Source organism: Echinops telfairi, unplaced genomic scaffold (genome assembly GCF_000313985.2).
Source record: "Echinops telfairi isolate 266 unplaced genomic scaffold, ASM31398v2 ScPeMD7_1;HRSCAF=3_1, whole genome shotgun sequence".
NCBI lineage: Eukaryota > Metazoa > Chordata > Mammalia > Afrosoricida > Tenrecidae > Echinops > Echinops telfairi.
In genome coordinates, this window is record NW_022103897.1 from 2,605,872 (window position 1) to 2,628,966 (window position 23,095).

General features: G+C 42.9%; 1 protein-coding gene and 1 pseudogene across 1 annotated transcript in view; one reads left to right on the top strand and one right to left on the bottom strand.

Annotated features, from left to right (window-relative positions):
* The window catches only part of TLE4 (TLE family member 4, transcriptional corepressor), a 186,572-nt gene that overhangs the window by 76,693 nt on the left and 86,784 nt on the right, over nucleotides 1-23,095 (top strand). Inside the window, exon 7 of the mRNA XM_045288460.1 lies at nucleotides 9,687-9,761. Within this exon, the coding sequence (XP_045144395.1) occupies nucleotides 9,687-9,761 (75 nt within the window). The remainder of the gene's footprint in view (nucleotides 1-9,686; nucleotides 9,762-23,095) is intronic.
* Nucleotides 22,363-22,617, bottom strand: LOC115869196 (annotated as a pseudogene).

Genomic DNA, 23,095 nt, shown 5'->3' on the forward strand with positions numbered 1-23,095 from the left:
AAAATGTTAAAAAAAAAAAAAGTTTCGGGGAAAAAAAAAAAAGAAAAAGCCCTGTCTTTTATCTCGAGGAGCGGCTGTTTAAAAACAGCAGCAACAACAAAAAGTCTTTACAAATGTATTTTGAAATACTATTTATATTAAACACGGCATGCTATTATTATGCTCTAAATGTAGCTCTTGGGCATTGTCATAATTTCTCCTGTGAAACATTGAGTAGATACCAGATGTGCATAGGCTGGGGGATCCTGATGGTGCAGCAAGTTAAGCTGTGGGCTGCTCATCACCATGTTAGCAGTTGAGACCCACCGCCTGCTGTGAGGGAGTAGATGCAGCTCTCTGCTCCATACAGATTTAGTCAAGTAGGCAGCCGTTTCGTTTCAGGAGCAGTTCTACCCTCTTTGGTCACTATGAATCCGAAAGAACTGGATAGCAGTGGATTTGGTTTGGGGACACACAGACCAGTAGTTTGATAAGGTCTTTTCCTTAGCTGCTCTGAGCATATATTCTTGTAGGGAAAAGTATTTTTAATATGTCGTAATACTTTCCTGGGACAAATGTAAAAATTTTTTTACAAGGAAATTGGAAAGTGACTGATTTTACAGACTTTAATTTTCCAACTGCACTTGTATTCCTTTAATCATAATACTGTAAAGAAAAAGTAATTAGCCCCCCCTCCCTGCCCCCCTTGCACCTGCCTCTTCTGGCTCTTGTAAATCCCCCTCTCCTACCCTAGGCTTGTTAACTTATCCTTAGTAGCATTTACGTTGTGGTGCTGGTAGAAAGTGCAAGGGAGTTCACATCTGAGTGAGCCACTTAAGCAGTAAAAGCTGCGATAGGCTTATTCCCTAAAGCAGATTTACTGGCTCTGAGTGGCTGTCACCACTTGTGTGGTGGCAGAGGGGAAAAGCAGGAAGTTGGGGAGATGTGTAAGGTGGAGTGGGGGGAGAGGAACAGCAGATGGGAAGGTGAAGAGAGGGGAGGAGACAGCAGACATAATGGGGGAACTGCCCTGGTTCTAAGAAGATGTGAAAAGCTCACTGTATTTTCTGAGTCAGACAACTTATTTGTTACAATGGGAACCTGGGCAAAGGAAAAATACAAAATTCAAAAGCTGCTTCTCTGTCAGCTTACAGGAGTGCTTTGGACCCTTCTCTAGCGCTCTCTTTTTTCTCTTTTGAGATCTTTTGCCCCTCTTCCTGTTTGTGTTGTCATGTTCACACCTTGTCCCGAGTGTGTCACAATGTTGTGGTGTGGCTGAATGTGCACTGCCAGTGTGCTTCTGGTACTTTCCTATCACGGGGAAAGTGTTCTCTGCCTCAGGGAGCTTATTCCCAGGAGGTCCTTACACAGCAAATGATTCAGGGTTGTAAGCAGAAATAGAGGGGTAAACTTTTGAACTACAGGTAAAGTTCAGGTATTGTATTAGCTCTTGGCTGTTGCCTTTAAAGGAAAGGAAGGCTCTTAATCTCGGCTTCCATTGTCAGTGTAGCTTTCCACCAAGAGTGTGTTTTGAGAGCGTCTGGCCCCGCAGCTGTGGCTCACTGGTCTTTCACTTGCTTTTCTCATTAAACGTGTGTTTAGTAACAAAGAGAAATGGGCACGTGAAGAAATTTTGTTGAATGGATGACTGACATGAGCGGAATGAATGTTAGGTGTTGGCTGTGTATAATGTGCACATGATCCTTTTGCTTTTAGTCTCGAAAGTTGAGAATATAACAGGTAGAAATTAGAAATTTTTCTGTAGAGATATTCCTTTCATTTTAACTGTTGAAGTCTCAGAATTTTACTTGCTGTCTTCTTTCTTTTTCCAGAGAAATCGTCTTCTCCCCTCCCCCCCGCACAACTTTTGGAACCAGATTGTCTTCATTCTAAACATGAGCAATGTGCTTGGCACATATTCAGTGCTCCATAATCATTACGTGCTGTCAGGGGAGAACTACTATTACTGACCATTATATTGGCTATGCCTCTTTGTTCCTTCCAGTGATTTTACAATTCATTAGGATTTTTACTTTCTTCAGAAAAAGTAAAATGAATGATTTCACATTGGCATATATTTTATTAAAGAGTAAATGGATGGAGACATCTAAAAGACTTCTAGGATTACATCATTAGCTCTCATTTTGAAGCAGAAACCCACACAGTAAAACACAACACAACAACCCTCCCCTCCACCCCCTGAGAAGTATATAGTCTCATATTCAGAGTCCATTAAAAATTGAAATGTAGTATTACTATTTGGGAGATCTGGGAGTGTAGTGGTTAAGTGTTGGGCTCTGATCCACCTGGTCGGCAGTTCAAACCGCCAGCAGCTCTGAGGGAGAAAGACCGGGCTGTCTACTCCTGTAAACAGTTACAGACTGGGAAACCCACAGGGGGTCACTGTGAGTCAGCATTGACTCGAGGGAAGGGGTGTAGTTGTTGGAGTTTATTATTTGACATTTTTCTTTCTGTTAGTCATCTGCACCAAATCCTCATTTCTGGTAGGAAACCTGAGGGGAGAGGGGTTGAAGTGAAGAACACCATTTTGTAGATACTAATGGTTTTCTCCCCCACCTCAAGCTGGGTGCTGGGAATAATAGTGGTTGTTCTGTTAGCAACTGCAGGGCTGAACCTTTTGGAATGTGGACCAGGTCTTTCAAGGAGGATTCTATTCCCGCCTGATGGCTCTACCTGTTTGATCCCTGGGCGTTATATGAGAGTAAATAAAATATATTGCTTACTATAGTTCCAGTTCATACATTTATGAGTTTTTCCAAACAAAATATTCATAAACTTCAGTTTGCGATCAGTAGCCTATTTGTCTTACTCTTATTAGAGTGTCTTTGAATTAAAATGTCCAACCTAAACTAGTTTTTAAGGAGATCCACTGGACCAGTTAAATTCAAGGCAGAGAGGTGAACTTAGTAGGTTATGGTGACAGTGTGTTGGGATTCCTAATGGATGACCTTGATAGATTTTCTCTTTCCCTCACTCTGCCTGAGGGCTTTCAGTCTCCAATCTCTTTGTGGCGTTAGGGCGTTGGAGTGAGGACCAAATCTGCCTTCTGGCTGTCTGTAGGTGGGCGTCATGTGTGAAAACAACAGTCCACAAGGGGTCTGTCTAGTGGGCGACAGTAGAAAGCAGTTGAGGCTCAGGGTTTTGCTTCAGCTGTCTCAAGCAAGGTTATGATCTCTGAATTTGTTGAGGTCCTTTAATATCCTGGGCCACCAGAGTTTGTGTCTGAATCTGTTGGGAATCTAGAAAATAGAAACATCGATAACAAATTTCAAGACACGGCTCAAATAGGCAAACAGCTGATATGGTTACCAGGGGTCCAAGGAGAGTCTGATCCATGAGAACCAACACTACAGCCCCTCCCACCAGGATTCTTCTTGATGTTTACGTAGGGCTTCATATGGGTCCAGTCACCCACCTTATCTATTGCTTTTAGGCTGGTCTTTACTTGGTGAGAAGGGTTCACCCAGACACAATAGGAGGGGTTGGCTATGGCACACACCCCTCTTTCTATAGACAGGATATAGTCTAGAGCAGTGGTTCTCAACCTTCCTAATGCCGCGACCGTTTAATACAGTTCCTCATGTTGTGATCACCCTCCCCAACCATAAAATTATTTTTGTTGCTACTTCATAACTTTAATTTTGCTACTATTATGAATCGGGGGAACTCTGCGAAAGGGTCATTCGACCCCCAAAGGGCTCACGACCCACAGGTTGAGAACCGCTGATCTAGAGTGAGCCTATGATCTTTGACCTGCCCTGCCAGCCACAGTAAGATGTTTGTTTGGCACAGAAGGCTTTTCTAGTGGCTTTGGCCAATAACTGAATGGCCTCTGTCAAATTAGTGATGGAATCAAAGGCAGCTACTAATTCAGGCCATAAAACCTTAATTCCAGCCACAGTTGAGCCAGAGCTGGATTAAACCCATATGGATTCATTCCTTCGAGGTCAAAATCAGAAATGTCTCTCTGTATGTGTCTGATTACTAGAGGACAGTAAATACCGAAGAAAAGAATTAGTTATCAGTAAGAGAAGGTGAGATATCCAAAGGTAACAACCACCTGTCATTGAAATAGGATCTCAACATTTGTAGGCAAAGGTACATTGGGGAGAGGAAACCCACATAAAAACATGTACCTTGGGGGCTTATTTTGTGTTAGAACACCTAGGGCCACACTTTCGTTTTTTGGTGGCTTTTAGTTTTTTGGGGTTTTTTTGCAGTTACATATAAATAATAGTTCTGCCAGCGGGGTGGCTAAAAGCAGGAACATTTAAAACAGTTCACTCTAATTGCTGAAAGGCCTGTTCTGCCTTAGGCTCCCAAGGGAGATTGGCACAGCCATTTTTCTGGCTTCTATGAGAAGAGTGTACAGGGGATGAACAACTCTGTTGTCTCTGGGATCCATCCTGGCAGAACTCCGTGATACTCAAGGTACACAAAGGAGGATGCCATCCACACAGTGACGGCTGTCTCGGCACCTTTGGGTACTACAGTCCAAGTGAGCTAGGCTGACTGATCAGAAGGGTTTTCAAATGCACATATAAACTGTGAGCCATTCAGTTCCCTCAGGGACAGACAACAGGTTGTAGGGGTTGGGACCATACAGGAATCACAGTCTCATTTATCAGTCTTAGATCCTGGGATAGCCTCCAGCTCCCATTGAGTTACTGAACACCTAGATTGGGGGTATTAAAAGGTCTCTTGCAAGGTACCAAGCTCTCAGTCATTTTAGGTCTTGTTTTGCCTCTGGCCTGAGTGGGACTGCCTCTGGTTGGGAAATGAAGTGTGAGGTCACTTAATTTAATCAAGCAGGCAGGGCATTCTTTGGCTTTCCTGATTTGTTGATGGAATTGCCCAAACCTCTGGGTGGATTTCTTACTCCACTAGGACCAAGCAAAGGATTGGCTCTGGGCCTACATTCATATAAATGGTTGTATGGAACTTGGATAATAAATCCTGCCCCAATAAGCGGGTAGGGCTTTCTGGCATAATCAGGAATGCATAAAAAAACTGCCCTTTCTCCCCAATCACAGCCCAGAGGCTCAGAAAAATCTAGTCAAGCCTCTCAGACACTCCCTGGACTCAGGTGTAATTTTTGATAGAGGTCAAGGACAGGACAGGGGAGTAGTACTGAGAGTGAGAGCCACTCTTGTCAATGAGAAAAGCAATCTTCTTGCCCTGGACAGTTAAGCACACACAGGGCTCCCTGAGGGCAATGGAACATGCAAATACCAAGAAGGTCTGCCCTGGCTCCTTCAATATTTTTGGGCCGGTTGGAGTGATGGAGTCAACTAGGCTACCTGCACTAACCAGAGCAATCTTTCATCCAGTGGTCTCTGTGCTGGGAGCGGAGCATGGCTTAGAAGGCCCCTTGACTCACTGGTGGCAATTCCTTGGGCAGTGGCCCTGCTGACCACATAAGTAACAAGTTCCAGAAGCTGCCCCCTGAGGTCAGCCCTCTGGAGCTCCTGGGTTAGCCTGTTGGAGCTCCATTGCAAATGCTGCCTTTCTCTTATCTCCATCTTTCCTTCCCTCTCCCGCTGGTCTCTGTTGTGAAAGACCAAGGTGGCCATCTTTAGGAGGCTGTCAGTGTCCAAATCGGGGCTAAGTGCCAGCACCTGTAGTTTCCTCCTTATGTCCAGGGCTTGCCTGGGGGATAAATTTGTCCTTTAATAGGACCTGGCCTCAAGTGAGTCAGAGGAGATGGGGGTGTGCTTCCTCATAGCCTCTCTTAATCGTCCAGAACTGTGTTGGCATTTTCTCTTTTTTCTTGGGAAGTGGTGGTAAGCTTAGAGTAATTAAGGGGCTTTGCCGAAATCTTCTGAGGCCTCCTAGGATACAGGTGTGGAAATGCCTGATATTCCAATCTCCAGGCTTGTCAGGATCCCACTCAGGGTCTTCCCAGGGGACAGCCTGACTTCCAGTAGGAAATGGGGCTTTTTCCTCAGCTGTCTGTCATCCCATGCGTTTAAAATATACCACTCATTTTCAAAGGTCTGAGCTGCTGCTTTTTTTTTCTTTTTCCTTGACACCCCTTCGCCCCTTGAGCTGCTGCTTACACTGGATTTCTCTGAATTAATCCAGGTCTTGCCTAGCAGGAGCATTACATCTCTCTAGGAAAGGTCAAAAGTCTCACCTACTCCCTGGCAAGTGTCTACATGCCTTTTGGGGTCATCAGAGAACTTCCCCAGATCTACCTTAATTTGCAAAGGCGCATGTCTTTGCTGACAAAGTCTCCTGAGTCTACCTTCCAAAGAAGGCACTATAGAGCTCTAATGAGCTCCTGTTTGCTTCTAAAAGGGACCTTGCTTTCAGGGATTTGAGTAGCTCTGATAGACTCGGGGTGGGGTTGGGTCCCGGATAATGGGGACCAGGAAGGACTCACCACAGGTGCACTGGGATATTCTGGTTGGCATGGGGGAGGGTGGAGGGCTTGGAATTGATCTTAGTTTCTTCTACTAAGGCTTTCAAGTTCTGCATACCTTCTGATTACCACTGAGGGGGGTGGAAAGGCTTGTATATAGGGAACTTCAGACTATACCCTCTCATTTGCAAAACAATCCTAACTGAAGGATGGGGTTGTGATTAATACTCCCTTCAGGGGCCATTGTTCTCCATCAGTCCATCATAAAGTTCATATTTGGGCCAAGTTTTATTGCAAAAGAAAACTAAAACACCTCTCATCAGGGTTTGGGGATCAAACGGACTAATTTTTTAATATGCAGCCCAAAGGAGTGTTGTCAGATGGGGCCACAAAGAAGTGCCCACCTAAGAGGAAAGAGAGGAGAGCATCACAGTGCCCTGCAGTGCGAATGAGGAGTTCTGACCATCGAGTGTCCCTTTCAGACAGGACTTGAAACTGTGGTGCATGGCTACCACAGCTCTACCAGATTCATCATGCTGTACTGGCATGGAAGTAACCCAATACTTGCTCAGTCTTTTGGACTCTAATACCCGAAACACTTCCTGGGGATTTATGGGCCCATCTCCTGTGCCCATTAAGAGAAGAAGTTGGCTGCTGGAAGCTCTGTCTGGCCTGTCATCCAATGAAAGCTTTTGTGGAGGTGCCATTGAGCCTCCTAATAAGAATATAATTATTAGGGATCCGAACTATAAAACTTGTAGCGGGAGAGCTTTGTGGCCCCTGTGGTTGTTTGGAAGGAAGGTATCTATGAGCTTCTGGTTCCCTGTTTACCATAGAATCTCCTCTGTTGTATTTGCCACAATGCCCATGTGCTAAAGGGTGGTACTTAAACAAAGACCCAGCATGATAAGTAGTCCCTGGTGCAAGTCACATCATGTGATATTCCTCTGAAAAGAAGAGGTGTGGTCTCCTAGGATCTGCTCTGTTTGCTTATTTCCCTGAGGGCACCTTCCACTACCTTAACTCTGGAAAGTCTCGAGAAGTTCTGGGAGGTAATTCCTGGAGCACTAAAGGCAATTTGGGGGATAGTTCCCTCATGAAATGGGATTGTATCTGGCCTTGAACAAGGAGGGTTCCCCATATATCATGGAAAGAAGGAAGGGCTACAAGCATTGGGAGAGACTGAGTAGAGTCCTAAAGGATTCATTTGCAAGTCCCAGGAACTCACTTTCTCTGGCGGGACTGTAGTGGAGCATTTGCTCCGCACCATACGTTCAATCAGAAGGAGGCGCAGGGGTCCTGGGGCCACTGGTTATTTGTGTCTCCCAGCCTTTGGAGTCAGACTGGGAATTTAAAAAGGAGGGTGGAGAAAAGACTCAGGAAAGGGCTGTCTGCCAAGGTTCCAGAGTAAGCCTGGATCTAGCTGTCGCTGCTGGTTGCTTCCTGGTTGCAAAGCAGACCCTACATCTTCCAGAGGGAAATTGAAAGAAGGCAAAGGCAAAGGCAAAAGCATGGGCTGGAGCCCATTGGGTTACCGTTCTGTTGAATGTCCCACTGTTGGGTGCCAGGCTGTTGCAACTGCTCTGATGTGTCTCTGGCACTCTGGTCTCGCAAACCCAAGAATGGATTCATAGACCACAAAACGGCAAGCAGAAAGCAAGGCTTATTTGGAAAGTAAGGGGAAGCACCTGACAACAGTAGATGGGTCCTTGAGTGAGTTGCCGCTGAATGAACTATGTAGGGGGGTGTTTTATTAGATGTGGAGTATTTGGCCTGTCTGCATCTCTGGGTTATGAACAGACCAATCCTGGGACTGGTCCTATTTCTCAGATCCATTCATAAACCCAGTCATGCTCTCCCCTTGGGGCTGGGTCTTGCCTGGGCATGGACAAGGAAGTATGTATTGCAAAGGCCAGTAAAAAGGGTCTTAGGTATGACTTTGGTATTTAGAGGAGCCCTGGTGGCATAGTGGTTATGCGTTGGACTGCCATCTGCGTGGTCGGCATGGTCCCTACGGAGAAAGAGTGAGCTTTCTACTTCTGTAAACAGGAACCTTCTTGGAAACCCATAGGGGGTCCCTGTGAGTCAGCACTGACATCACAGCAGTGAGTTTTTATGTTTGTTTTTGCTTTGAGGGGTCTGATGCCTGCAGGTTTAAGATGAGACTGTCCCAGGCTGTTGAGATCACCCTTCGACTTATCCTGCCACTCCCTGTGCATCTGGCTTTCGGGCGCCTTTCTGTCACTGCCTGCGGCCTCTCGATCTGTAGTCTCTCAGTTTCAAACTGCTTACTTTGCGGATTGCAGCCCAATGAGTAAGCACTAGTTCATCAGTGCTTCTGTGGCTGCAACAGTGAGGAGGTGCAGAACGGGCAGTGCTTTGTTTTGTTACACAAAGAGTGGCTAGGAGTCAGAACAGATTCAACTGCACCTAACTACAACAATAAGAATACTCATAAGGCCATAAGCACTGTGTGTGCCCACATGTGAGAGCCTTTATACCGAGATTTCTATGTTATGTACTGTTCCCAACATTATAAAAGTTATGGGCATCAGTTCTTGCTTTCTCTCTTTTAAACAGTTTTTTTTTGGGGGGGGGGCGGCATCTAATTCACATCATATGATTCGATAGTTCAATCATATTAAGAAGAGTTGTATAATTATCGTGGTTGTTTCTTTTGAACTACATCGTGGATAGGATTCTTCCTATACTGCCTATCCTGGTTTTTCAAAAGGAAAAGTAATTGGTAGGTTTTAGTCTTTCTGTTACATTTTAAAGAAAATCCTTCAACTTTCCTGCTAGTGAGAGCTGTACCTTTTTTGAAGAGTGATATTTTAAATATTCACTAACCCTTCAAGACAAACAATGTGGACACTTCTAAGATTTCCAGAATACATGTGAACACTGAATTCAACATGCCCTTCCAAGTATCCAACAGATACCAGAGAAAATGTAAAAACAAGTCCTCAAAGCTGTTTTCACACAAGTGTTATGTAGGTGGCAAAGAGAAAAGAGGGCAGAGAGGCAGGCTTGTGCTTCTTGGCTTGATGGTATTAGTGGAAGACATATATATACATATATGTAAGCTGCTTCTCCCAATTGTGCTTCACTGCAGTTGGAAACCCAGTTCTTTCTCAGCATTTTAGATCCACATGTTCCTAGACATGTAGTCTTCCTCCAGCCTTGACTATGATTTGGAAATACAGAGACTCCCTCAAATCAGTTTTGCATGAAATTGAAGCCAGAGGACATGTTAGGAAAAGCTGTTCTTGACTGACTAGAAAACAAATAATTGTATTCTGTTTCTGATCTTCATTTATAGCACCAGCAACAAGTGGTGCAGGCTGTGGAACGGGCCAAGCAGGTGACCATGGCAGAGCTGAACGCCATCATTGGGGTACGTGGCCTTTCCGTTTTAGCTCTGATCTTAGTGTGTGTCGTCAGCTCTCTTTGCTTTCTCTCTTAAATTTTTTGCTTCATCAAAGATTAAGCACTTTGCCTTAAAAATCTCCTCTGGCCTTTGATGGTTACTTTTGCAACTCTGGATCACGTTCTTGCCGATTTGTTTGTTTCAGAAAGCTCTCCTCTAAGGAGAATTGAGTATTTTCTTTTTTATAATAGATCTTTCCTCAGCTGGCAGCTTCCGTTGCTGTCTTACGCCAGTAAAAAGATGTAGACTGTCCTGGGGTTGAAAGGATCCCTGGATTTTATCTCCTGTCACATGATATGCAATGTGTCCCAAGTTCGTTTGTAGTGAAATTAAATGTGCATTTTGGCATCTCTCAAACTCTTTTCCTCCCTGCCATGCGTGGTTCTTGTGCATTACTTTCTGTTTGCTGTAGCAATAATCAATGAACGGTGTAGTTTTGAAAAGATTAGCGCCCCGATTAAAAGTCCTTCCTTGTAACAAAGGTAGCCTAACTGCTGCCCAGAAATCCTGTTGGAATCCACGTACTTAAACTTTTGTTCTTCTAGATTAAAGTAACAAGTAATAAAGTAAGGCATTAAAACTTAATAATAAAGTTGAGAAATGAAATCCTACCTTGAAAGAGCACAATATTCACCTCTCCATTTCTACGCCTGGTACAAGCGGTCCCTTAGGTTATTCTAATGAAGACATGGCCACCATATTCTCTACTATCTGCCCCCCTCCCCCCACAATACAATAACTTTTATGTGTCAACAATATGCAAAAGCCTCCCCCCCACCCAGTGTATCAAGCACACTTTGAAATGCTAATTATTCCATTTGCTCTTATTAAAATTCAAATTGCTGAGTGAAGATGCGGACAAGGGTCACCTGATAATCAATCTGAAGTGAAGATATTGCTTCAATTATGTCTCTGTCTTTTAAAATCAGAACTCTGGAATCACTGCCGAAGGTGATGGAGCAATATTGGTCTGACTGTAGCTTGTTTTGTAATGGTCTGTCCTGAGCTCTCGGAGCCCTGGCTGTGTAGTGGTTAGACGTTAGGTGCCTAACCACAAGGTCAGCAATTCAAAACTACCAGTTCCTCTGCAGAGAAAGAGGAGGCTTCTCCTCCTCTCAGAAACCCACAGGGGCAGTTCTGCCCTGTCCTGTAGGGTTGTCATGAGTCTCAGACCACAAGAAAATAGTTAGTAAGCGAGAAGATATAAATGGAAAATAGTAACCTTTATTTCCTGAGAAGTGACCCTTGGAAAGACGAGGCTGATTTGGGACAGGCACGAGTCATGTGGAATCACAAGCTACATTTGCTGTATATTTTCCATGCATCCATGGGGATTGAGGATGAGAGACGGATACATTTCAGAAGCTATAGCACGTGAAATCTGAGAAAAAGTTAAGTATGTGTGATTATACCAGCCAAAGTGGGTATGCACCCACATGTGTGTTGTGTGCATGATGGGGCAGTGTAGGATGGTGTGAGTGGTTTTGTCACCGCATGTCCCAGGAGACAGAAGGTCTAGGACACACAGTCCACACCCACTCCAGTGTCTGCTGTTGGTGGAGAGAATGTGTGGAGGGCTGATTGGAGGGGAAGCTTGTTGGGCACTTTGTGGCACAGTGCTCATTGTTTCTTTGAGCTGCTGAAATGCCTATGGCTGCCCTACCATAGGTCCTGTTGGCAGCTTTTCCTCGGAAAACCGAATGTGCTTTTATTCCTCTTCCGAATCTTAATTTTTAACTGTGTGCAGTGGAGAAATTGCTCTAAATGAAAAACACAGTTTGATGTTAGATGCTGTTGAAAAAAATGAGAGAACGAGATTTGGGACATGCTCCCCCTTTCATCTCATCACGTCTATTGTTAATGCTGTGGATAAGCATTTCATTTCTCACACACTGTTAGATATTGGGTGGCAGATTACCTTTTGTCTCAGAAAACTGATGGCCGGGTTACTGACAAGGCATCCTGGGCAAATGTGGGTTTAATTCGTGAAATAGAGCTAATTCGAGATTTTGACTTAAAACTTGTTTGAAGCATGAACTCAGTAGAGCTAGACACCACTAAAGCAGCACACCTGTAAGTTGGTGGATCCCACAGTGTGTGGGGGTGGGTGGATGGGAGGTGGTTTCCAAATTAGTTATATATGAGCAGAAATGGAGTAAAAAAAATCACGTCATCTTGTTAATTCTGATAAGAAATTATCAGAATTTGTTTGGCTTGTAAAAATAGAAGATGTTTGGCGGCTTATTATTATTGGATTGGTTTTCTTGCCTTCTTAGCCTCTAACTCTGAGGGGGAAAAAATGATAGACGTGTGTGTATTTTTCTTTAAAAAGACCCCTTTCCAGAAAGCCCCTTCAGAACAGATTTTTTTCAGGAACAGGAAAACAAGCCCAGTTGTTGTAGGGAATCACAGACCCAGTGACAAGCTCATTTGATTACAAGCGTTACGCTGCTCTTGTTGTCTCCCTTTGCCTTTTTCAGCCCTGGGCTAGGACCTTGAGCCCAGGAGTTTTCAGAGATCCCACCGTGTGGAATTGTAAATACATGGGTTGACCTGTGGGCCTGATTAGTGTGTGTCCCTTGGCCTTGGCCGGATCCTGAGTTGACTACCAAAGATGATGAGGGGACCCCGTTTTAGAATTCTGGTGCTTGATTTTTAGATTGTAGTCGGCAGTGACTTTCCTTTTCCTGTGTTGAGGGAATGAAAATATTTCTCCAGAGAGGCAGAGCCTCTAGCTAAGCCCCTACAGACCTTGGTTTATGTACCTCTTGGTGTGTATCTGTTTTATATGTATGTATACCACCCAGACAAGCACAAATGTTCCCGGATTTAATGAAATCTGATGAAGCACCTTTTTAACTCTGCAATATTATTCTACCTTCATTGGTAAATGAGCCAAGCCAGTGATCCATGCAGTTTAAATGCAAAATGCTGAAGTGAGCCTGAAACCTAGAGAGGCGGCTTGTTCTCTTGACAATAAGCTAGTTGTGTTTAATGGAATGAAACAGTTATAATGATTTCTTTCACAGGTCATGTTCAGTTTAAAACTGTTGATAGATTGAAATAAGTTAAACATCATTTATCTTTTATTTATAAGGAACAACAACAGCAATACCACCACCACACACACAAATCAGGAAAAGGTTTTTTGTTTAGAACTGGTTGTAGTTCATGTTTGCCAGAGCTCTCCCTGAGTGATTCATGTGGGCTGTGGAACTGTTACGTCTCTGGTTTGATCTTGTCAGGTGCCCCTACCAGCCACTGTGTTTTTAAATTAGAATCTCTCCAAAATCATGCTGTTGGAACAACACACAAATTGTAGTTTTAAATCAGTAATATGATCTAATTAGAAATGATGTTTTCATTTCCTGTATTATTAAATTGAGTCATCTGACTATCTTAAAATGCTTTTAAATCCATGACACTATGTAATCAGCACATGCTGTGTGAATGTGGTTATGCTTAATAAAGGAGGCTGACTTGGAACCGCATAAGAATTTCACCAGAGAAACTCCCATTAAGAAAAAAGTTATATTAGTATGAACATGGAAAAAGAAAATGTTTGGCTTGTAAAAATAGAAGATGTGGTGGCTTATTATTATTGGATTGGTTTTCTTTCCTTCTTAGCCCTAACTCTGAGGGGGGAAAAATGATAGAAGTGTGTGTATTTTTCTTTAAAAAGACCCCTTTCCAGAAAGCCCCTTCAGAACAGGTATGCCAAAATGTTCCAGGGAAATGCAGTTTAGCACAAGAAATGCTGAACCTCAGTTTTTAGCAGTGACATTTTAATGATAGGAAGTCTGCGAAATTATTTGCCATCAATTGTGAAGGCAATAACAAGCCTTGGTGGTTTTTCACACTCTCTGTGTTAAGTGCTTTCAGAATGACAGCGTAAACTGTGTTAGAGAACTCCAAGGAAGTAAAACTGATTAAAATGTTCATGCTTGAATGGTGCTGATGGAATAGTTCATTTGGACTTTCTCTACCTCCTGCAGCTCAAGCTGAAATATTAAAATTCAGTGGATTTAAATCTCTCTCCTCTCAGCTCAGGAAAAAAACATTACATTTTAATAGGTTTTAAACCCATAATTCATCGGTTTGGAGCAGCACTACTAAATCTATTTAAATATTACTTGTATTACTAAGGAAATGATTTAAATGACTCTGCCGTTGCCATACTAGGTGTTTGAGTTGGTTTAAGAAAGGAAAGACAGTACCTTTGGGTCCCCCTCACCCCCCCTTTGCATTTTGTTTTATTGTCCTTGTATGATTGGCTCTTACATTATAAGAATATATACATATTCCAGATTGACATGCCAGCAGCAGCCTTGCGGCGTGACAGTTTTAAAACATGTGCCCGTTTTACCCTGACAGATTTCTAAACTGCTGTTTTAGTTTTCAGAGGCGTTGGAATGAGGAGCCATTGTGGTGATTTCCCTTGTGTTCTTTTTGAACAAATTTGCCCCAAGGGCAATAAACAGAAAACTAGAACTATATGGGTGTATGGAAATGTGAGAGAGACTGTCCCTTCCCTGTGCATAGTGGATACACTTATGAACACAGGCCAATACCATACAAATTGGGGATGGGGGTGGTGTAACCACTATGCTTTTTAAATAAAAGCAAAAATCTATTAACCATTCTCAGGCCATTTTGAATTCCGTTCACTTTATTTTTGTAAAGGGCTTTCCAATAGGTATTAATTTTGCAATCGTTTCCCTATAATCTTCTCCGTTCTGTTAGCCTTTAGAAGGTACTGAGGTTCCCACAGTGCTGAAGCAGTGTTGTTCCCCTGGGGTCTACTGTACCCCCATCCTTGCACCTTTTTTTTTTTTGTCACTAGAGCTGTTTCCCAGGGCTTGATAGCACCCCACTTTATTTACACCGGGAAGCTCATGCTTTTCCCACAGGACTTCTTCTGGGGATTTGTGGGAATCTACCCTTCACTCATGCCTGCACAGCCTGGAAGAGTGAGGGAGTTGCTATCCCATGGGGGAATCGTGCCCCACAAGGCAAGAGAGCCTGTGGAGTGGTCCTCATCCCTGTCAGGTGGATCGTTTTTGAGGTGTGTGCTACAGTATTCCACAAAGGTGTTTTTTGGCAAGGTTGAGCTTGTTGGCCAAGGTGGTGATCAATTTGAGAATGCATCCTTGTTTTGATTTTTCCCTCTTTTCCCTGATTCATTCTCTGGGGCCCCCACTTCTATTCCAGAATCTTCTCTCAGAGTCAGCAACCTGCCGACAAGCCCTACTTTAGACTCTGCTTTCTAGCTGTAACGAAGATATTGGGGATTTGACTTCACTGGCTGCCAGCTCTTACAGGGGGCTTTATATAGGGTAGGCAGGCAACTGCACTCATATGCTACAGTGATGGTCTGTTTTCTGTGCTGAAACAGGTATGTTGTTGTTACAATATGTTGTTTTACCTGGACTTCTATATCATTTTGAAGATTTTTTCTTAGTTATACGTGATCCTGTCCTCCTTGCTCTGCTTTCTTCAACTGATAACTCCTGTGTTCTAAGTGTGTGTAATAGGAAATAACTTTTAAAATGAACTGTAAGATAATTTGTATTCTCAGAGGTCGCTATTCTAGCTTTGTTTTTTTTTTAACTCGTTTTATTAGGGGCTCATACGACTCTTATTACAATCCATACATACATCAATTGTGTAAAGCACATTTGTACATTCATTGTCCTCGTCATTCTCAAAACATTTGCTATCCACTTAAGCCCCTGGCATCAGGTCCTCATTTTCCCCCTCCCTACCCCCTCCCCCGCCCTCATGAGCCCTTGATAATTTATAAATTATTTTTTGTCATATCTTGCCCTGTCCCATGTCTCCCTTCACCTACTTTTCGGTTGTCCGTCCCCCAGGGAGGAGGTCACATGTAGATCCTTGTAATCGGTTCCCCCTTTCCAACCCACTCTCCCTCTACGCTCCCAGTATCGCCACTCACACCACTGGTCCTGAAGGGATCATCCGCCCTGGATTCCCTGTGTTTCCAGTTCCTATCTGTACCAGTCTACATCCTCTGGTCTAGTCAGACTTGCTTTGTTTTATGGTCGTTACAAACTGCTGGTTGCTTAGGCTTTATAAAATATGCTGCCACTGGCTGCGTAATGTACACAGCTTGCTGGACTTGAAGGTTGGGAGAATGAAACTGTCTGCAAAGTGTGCTCTGGTTTTCTGAAATGGTAGGGTTTTGCTCACCTGCTTGCACAAAGCCTCATAAAGCTGTGACTGCAGAGAAACCACTGCAGTTTGACATGGTAAGCCTCTATATTTCTCTTTACCATATCTCTGCCCTTTGCCTTTTTCCCCCCCCTTTTAAAAAATCTGGTTCATTGACTGAGGAGCAAGGAGCTACATTATTGAGAGATGTAGTCATAATCACATTTTTCCGCTAGAATTTGATGAGGATCTAGAAGGCAGTAATTTCCTTTCCCCTCTTAACAAAGAGTCATACAGCTAAAGTCACATTATCAGCCCTCTCTTCACTTCAGGGATCCCAAAAACACTAGCTATAAAAGCAGGATTAAAAAAAAAATTTTTTTCCCCCTAGTAGTTAATTTCTTTACCAAGTTTCTCTGGGAGAAATTTCAAGAAGGCAGCTGACCACAGTTTTGTTTTAACAGGTGCTAGCCTGAAGTACTAGTGCTACACTGTGGCTTAGGCACTGGGCGACTAACTACATTATCAGTGGTTCAAGCCCACCAGCCACTTGAGAAGAGACAGATAGAGCTGGCTATCTACTCCCATAAAGATTGATAGCTTTAATAAAGGGTTGCTATGAGTCAAAATGAACTTGTTGGCAGTGGTTTTGTTTTTGGTTCAATACGAAGTTGTTTTGGGAAGAGATCTTGCCTCCAATCTTTCCCTAAAAGCAGCATTTGGGGTTCGAAGAGCTGCAGAGTGTGTTTGGCTGGGTGTGCTTGATCTAAGTCCTGTGAGGCTTTCTGCTCCAGAAAGGCTTGCAGCCGAGAAAACCCAAAGGGGCAGTTGAACCGTGCCTGTGGAGTCACTAGGAGTCAGAGTTGACGCAATAGCACTAAGCTTGGTTGCTTGCGGCGTGGGGCTTGTGGTTATTGGGCTTTCACTATAAAGAAAGGGGGGTCTCCCCACCATCTGGAAATATGCGTTCCATTCCATTAGCACCAAGCAGTGCTTCATCCTGCACAGGGGCCTGGGCTAAACGGTTTCATTCAAGGCAACTTAGATGCTTGTACATTGTTCTGCCTTTTGATTTTTTTGCCTTTTTGAATGCTTGCTGCTCCTTCTCCAGTGAAGACTTCTTCCTAGTAGTGCTTCCTACAGGCCACATCACCAATTCTCAGTGACTTGGAGACCCTTGCTCTGTGGGTTCAGCCTTCGTACTACCCTCTGGACTGCAGGGAGGGAGGTGGAACAGTTTTTTAGAATCTTTTAGTGCACATTAGGAATGATTTAATGATTCTGCCCACCCACTTATTCAGTCAGCAAATGCTTGATTATCTTCAAATCTACTATTAAATAGGTACGTTTTATTTGCATTTTGAATGACATTTTTCATTATTTTCTGTAACATTTTGAAGTGATGCTGAAACCGAAAGCATCTCATTAAGGTCTTGATGTAATGGTGAACTTCCTGATTTTCCATTGCACTACACATAGTAAACTTTTAACTAACGGTTAATTTCAATGCAACTAATTTCTAAGAATACTTAAAGATAAAAGAGAAAATGCCTCTATACATCTTGAGATTTGTTTGTTTTTACATTTGCAGATCTATGAGGGTAAGTAAAATAGTTTGCTGTTAGGATTTCTGCTTATTTTGTACGTGCATGAATCTTATTCCAAACAAAACATGTATAAACCTCTCTAAAATCAGTGCATGGTTGCCAACTAATTCAATAATACTTTCATCTTAATCTTAATATTGTCTTCAAAAAAGAAGGTACTTTATGCGCCATCGTGGCAGGTGGTGTGTGTGTGTGTGTGTGTGTGTGTGTGTGTGTGTGTGTGTGAGAGAGAGAGAGAGAGAGAGAAAGAGAGAGAGAGAGAGACTGAGACTTAGGTCACATTTGTAACAGAATTCAAGCTGATAACGAGAGAGAGACAGACAGACATAGACAGACTGAGACTTTGAGGTCACATTTGTAACAGAATTCAAGCTGACAACTTCCCCAAACATTAAAACTTGGTAACACAAAACAGCACATTTGTTTTAGAGGACACAGCATTTTAAGGAAGGCAAGGAAGCCCTCTAAGATGAGCCAACAGAGGGGAGACTATCAGCCTCAATGAATGAGGAACCTATGGCTGACATCCAGAAATGGGTAGATGACTAGGGAATTACCATCGGTGTATTTTAAATCATAAGCGCACATAGTGGCCTCTGCAAACTGTCAGACTTTGATGAGTGCCAAAAGCAGGATGTGAAGATCGGCTAGTTCAGAGAGCTGATCTTTCCTTTAGTCTTGTACAGGAGAGTGAAGCTAATAAAGACAATTTTATGGAATGAATCATAACTAAGGCCAAGTCTTGGATTTATCAAGATGGTTCCGAGGACAAAGTTCAATCAAAGCAGTGATTCCTGAGGAGGAGATCTATCGGCTGGGCTGGTTAAATCCAGGCAGAGAGGCCAGGTCAGCTCAGAGGTTATGGCTGTTGTTTGGATCCCAAAGAGTAATCTTGCTAGATTTTAACAAAAGGCACAGGACCATCATCAGAATTTATTAGGAAGAAGTTTTAAGAAAATGCAAAGGTGCATTGGTGAAAAAAAAATCCCGGGAAGTTGGACTGAGGAATTGTTTTGTTTGCTTGTTTTTTGTCACAACAGTGTACCTGCTCGTTCTTCAGAAGTAGCAAGGGCTGTCCTGTGAGCATTTCACTGGGAAACCTAGCCACACCCATCTTGATCTTAACCGTACAGACTTCTCCTTGATTACAAAACTCAGAGAACATTTCAGAGGAACTCAATTTGAGTGCCTTTCGGATATCCCAAATTACCATTTTGATGTGGTGTAATTTGAAGAACGATGCAGAATTCTTTGGGAGAGGGGTTACAAAGATGGAGAGAATGTGTTTTGAAGTGGCCAGACCTAAATGAAGGATAAGTCAAGAAACAATAGCATCATATTTTGATACTGCTTAATAAAGGTTTGTGTGATTTTTGTAGCGGTCCTTGTTTCTTGACCTCTTGTATAGTTTGAAATTAAGAATTAAAAAATTACACATCCATTATTGGTATTTCCCCTTCCTATTCTAAAGTCAGAAATTAAAAAACCAGAACAATCTACTGTCATCAAACCCACTCCAACTCATAATGACCCACCCTGTAGGCAGTGTAGAATCGCTCCCTAGGATTCCCTATATGTGAGCAGAAAACAGTCTTTCTCCATGGGAGTAAACAGCCAGTCAGTTCCAACTGCTGACCTGTGTGGTTATCTAATTTGGAACTCACTACACTGCCACTGAGTCAATGCTGCCTCATAGCCAGCCCCTCTGGGTTTTTTAGACTTTAACTATTTACGGGCCTAGAAAGCCCAGTCTGTCTCCTGAGGAGCTGTTGCTGGTTTCCACCTGCCGACCATGCGGTTCACAGCCCAACGAGTAACCATAACACCACCAGAACTCCTTTTATTGAGTATAGTTGACACAAAGTATAAAATGTGCCCCCTTTAGCATACAGTTCACGCGTTTTGCTAAGTGTGTACAGTTGTGTAACATCCGGTGCAATTGAGAGAATAGTTCTTTCACCTTCCCAATATTTCCTTTCCTTTGTAGTCAGTTCATCCTCGCTCCAGCCTTGACAACCACTATTTGTGTTTCCTTTCAAAGTAAGCCTTTTCAAAGAGGTCATAAAATGGAAATGTACCCTATATATAGTGTTTTTGAGTTGTCTTTAACACAATGTATTTGTGACTCTTTTATGCGGTTGCTTTGGTAGGAGTCCATGTTAGATGCCAGCAAGTCCATTTTCATGCAGCACGACCCCCATGGCAGAGTAAAACTCATCCGGAGACTGATTTTCTTGGGATCATATCGCTCAGAGCATCTGTGTTTTGGAGCCACTGGCTCTTTCGGTTAGTAGGACGTGCTGCTCTGTTGTGCACCCAGGTCACCTTTTTATTGTTGAGTGGTAATCCATTGTATGGCAGAACCTGTTTTACCTTGTCAGCCCTGGAAAGACATTGAAGAGTGTTCCAGATTTTGATCATTGTGAATAAAGTCTCTTTAAATAATCCATGTGTAGAAATAAGTTCTTATTTCTTCTATGCATGTACCCAGAAATAGGATTGCTGCATTTTATGGCATGTGTATATTTGAATATCTACATCATTACTAAAATTTGCCAGTGTGACTGTTTTGTTTTGCAGCCACACTAATACATGTGAAAATATCATTACTTTGCATTATTTTGGAGGACAATTCTAATGAATTGTCTAATATTGATATATTTTGGATATGCCATCTATTTCACAAATACATTCTCCCATTCTATGGTTTTGTCTTCATGTGGTGTTTTTTTAAACCTGTGTCAGATACAAATTTTATTTTTATATTGATAAAGTCCACATTTATGATTCCCCCACCCCCCTTTTATGGGTCTTACTTTTCTTGCTGCCTCGTAAGTAGTCTTTGACTCCAACCCACAAAGATTGTTCTCTTGGGATTTCTTCAGGAAGCTTTACGTTTAAGCATGTGGTCCAGTTTGAGGTTTTGTGTATGGTGAGATAAGGGCTTTGTGTTTTGGGGGCAGAGGGATGCAGTCCGGGAGGAGACATGAATACCCACTTGAATTGTTATAGGGTTTTTTGTTAAAAAATGTTATATTTTCCCTTGGAATACCTGTTGTACTGTGTCAAGACATAATAGGGTATATTTCTAGATCTTATTCTGTTCTGTTCCCTTAACAGGTACCACTGTGACTTTATTTATTTTGCTTATTTTCTTTTCTTGCACTTTTTCCACTACCTTGATCCTTGTTGTCAGTCTCTAGAATAGGGACGAAAAATTATATTAAAAGCTCTCATAGTTAAACATAGTGTCTACTCTGCCACCAAACTCTTCCCTGAAAATTGATGGCATCTTCTCTCCCTGGTTCAAGGTCTCATCTCTTATTCACTGCCATCTAGTCAGTTCTGATTGATAGCAACCATATGGGACAGAGTAGAACAACCTTTGTGAGTCCCCGAGATTGTAACTGACCAGAAGTAGAAAGCCTCCTCTTTCTCCTGACACAGCTGGTGGGTTTGAACTGCTGGTTTTACAGTTAGCAGCCCAACACACCACCCAGTGAACCACAGGATTCCTAGGTCTCATGCGGACTCTCTCAAACAGTGCTCCTTGCATGGTCTGCGGGTCTCTGTGTGAACTGACCTATGTCCAATATTATTAGTTCATGTACCACTTTCTCTCAATTGTGGATTTAAGTTCTTCCCAAAAGTCTCAGCTCAGATATTATCTTTTGAGAAAGGACTTCCCTGATTGTCAGCTCAACCACTCAGATTATTCTCTGTCCTATTAGCTCAGTACCATCGAGTCATTGCAACTCATTGACACAGACCCCCACCCCCATTGGATTTCCAAGACTGTAACTGTTTATGGGAATAGAAAGTCCAATCTTTCTCTCTCAGAGCTGGTGGTGGGTTTGAATTGCCGACCTTGAGAATTGGTGTCCAACCACTACACCACCAGCACTCCTTCAGCTTGTTTTATTTTCATCATAACACATATCGCTTGCCTGTTTTTGTTACTTTTGTATCTGTTAGGTTCACTAAACAGGCGAGCCACTGTCTCTTGCTCATTTTTATAGCCCTAGTTAGTGTCTAACATACTATCTGGACCATCTCTTTCAATATTTGTAGAATAAACATTACACACCCACTGTTATCAAGTTGATGCTGACGCATAGTAACTCTATAGGGTTTCCAAGATTGTAAATCTTTACAAGGAGCAAACAGCCTCATCTCCTACAAAGCAGCAGGTAGGTTTGACCAGTGCACTATACCACCAGGGGATCTACAATAAATATTAATAATGGTTTGCTTAATGAATTCATACAAATATTTTGGGTGGTTTACTCATTGGGTGTCGTTCTTGTTAGGTGCCATCTAGTCCTTTCAGACTCCTGGGACCCCATGCATACAACATTCAACAGTTCATATAACAGTACTTTGTTTCAGTTCATCGACTGTAATCCCTTCAATGCAGGATCACTCACCCTACATCCTCTCTGTGATTGTTTTGTTTCAGGGTACAAAAAGAGAATCCAATCTCAAATATAGTCTAAGAAAGACATTTGTTAAGTTTTCAAAGGGCCACAGACAACACAGAGACACTACATCCAGATGAACAAGACCATTAGCAGGAGGATTCACAGTCTGGATGCTATACAAATAGGGCATGGAACAATGGGGAACTCACAAATCCCTGATTGATGGAAGATCAGTAAGTCACAGTTATAGGTGGGGCTACAGAAGCAGGAATGGGACAATGGTTGTTAGTTAGATAGGCTCGTATACTGTTAGATACTGTTAGGGCATACAAGATTGGTTGAGGGCTTCCTGACCATGACAGTCAGGGCACAACTGATATGGCATCACTCACCACCCTGCGACCTCATGTACTGTCCCAGTAAGTGGATAACCATCAAGGGCACACCTGGGCAAGCCCCTGAGAGACTGCACCTTCCTGAGCTGGCTGGAGAGGGGTGGAAGTCATCTACTTTCCCAGGCACTCTGCATGATGCCAAAATTATCTACATCCTTGGTTAATGACTAGAAAGAATTCAAAAGAGGCTTAATCCAACTATAGAAATGATCCCTGAAAGTATAGTCTTATACTTTCACTGGAAAACACTCCTAAAGGTCAAACAAACGATCCTTGAACTACCTACAAGGTTTTTTTCTTGTTGTGTTTTGTTTTTTGTCAGTGGTTTGTTGTTGTTTTGTTGTATATTGTTGCTTGGTTTTGCTCTGTCTTGTTTTGGTGCATGTTATTAACTCTGCAGGTCTGTCTAAATAAGATAGGCTGATGAACAATCTGGAGGACAAAACAACGGGACTGACAGTTCCCAGGGGACATGGGAGAGGGGGAAAAGCAAGTGGTGTTAACAAACCGAGGGACAAGGGAACAGCAAGTGATCCAAATTGGTGGTGAGGTGGGTGTGGGAGGCCTAGTAGGGCATGATTAAGGGGAATGTAACAAAGAGGAATTGCTGGAACCCTGAAGGGGGCTGAGCATGATAGTGGGACAGGAGGAAAGTCAAGGGAAATAGAGGAAAGAGCTGGGAGGCAAAGGGCATTTATAGAGGTCTA